The sequence below is a fragment of the Penaeus monodon genome, chromosome 34 (assembly GCF_015228065.2).
Source record: "Penaeus monodon isolate SGIC_2016 chromosome 34, NSTDA_Pmon_1, whole genome shotgun sequence".
Classification (NCBI taxonomy): Eukaryota; Metazoa; Arthropoda; class Malacostraca; order Decapoda; family Penaeidae; genus Penaeus; species Penaeus monodon.
This window is the reverse complement of record NC_051419.1, coordinates 29,521,169-29,521,956: the sequence shown is the minus strand read 5'-3', so window position 1 is coordinate 29,521,956 and position 788 is coordinate 29,521,169. Positions and strand designations below refer to the sequence as shown.

Genomic DNA, 788 nt, shown 5'->3' with positions numbered 1-788 from the left:
TTGTCAATTACGCAATAAATCACGGGCCAGTCATTTCATGTTTTCTTCCATTGACTCGAGGATCGTCACCTTCATGAGAATCCCCACACGTGAAAGTGATCAAAATGAAAATGAAATACACGGTCAGGGAAGTGACAGCCATGGAATCCATCGCCAGGAAAAGGCAAGGAAAATGACAATCAGGAGAGTGAGCGCTTTGATGTTCGTAACGACTAAACGTGAAAATGACTAATGGGACAGTGACTGCCATGAAATATTGAGTACGGAAAATGAAAACCGTGAATATTGCAATCAGGAAAATGGCCGTCATGAAAATTGTCGGGGAAAAAAGATAATGAAATTCACATCCGGGAAAATGACAGCTATATTACAACCAGGAAAGTGACCATCATGAGAAACAAAACCAGGAAAGTGACCATCATGAGAAACAAAACCAGGAAATTGACAGCTATGAAAAGGAAAAGGAAAACCGTGAATATTACAATGAGGAAAGTGACCACCATGGAAAAATACAGCGAGGGAAATGACAACCATGAAATCCATCGCCAGAAAAAAAAATCACAACCAAGAAAGGTGATTAGCACGAAGATCACAACCAAAAAGGTGAAAGACATGCATATTACAACCAGAAAAATGGCAGAAATGAACATAACAAACGTAAAAGTGACTATCATGAGTATATCAACCAGAAGAAGTAACCCCCATGAAAAAAAATATACAACCAAAAAAGTGTCCACCATAAAAAAAACACCTTAAGAAAGTGCCTACCATGAAAAACACCATAAAAA

The 788-nt window shown here is 38.3% G+C and overlaps 1 protein-coding gene across 1 annotated transcript in view; it reads left to right on the top strand.

Annotated features, from left to right (window-relative positions):
- LOC119594938 (vegetative cell wall protein gp1-like) overlaps nucleotides 1–710 on the top strand; it is a gene marked incomplete in the record, with an annotated part of 1,607 nt that extends 897 nt beyond the window's left edge. Inside the window, 1 exon segment of the mRNA XM_037944008.1 lies at nucleotides 1–710. Within this exon segment, the coding sequence (XP_037799936.1) occupies nucleotides 1–232 (232 nt within the window).
- Nucleotides 711–788: the final 78 nt, after the last annotated feature.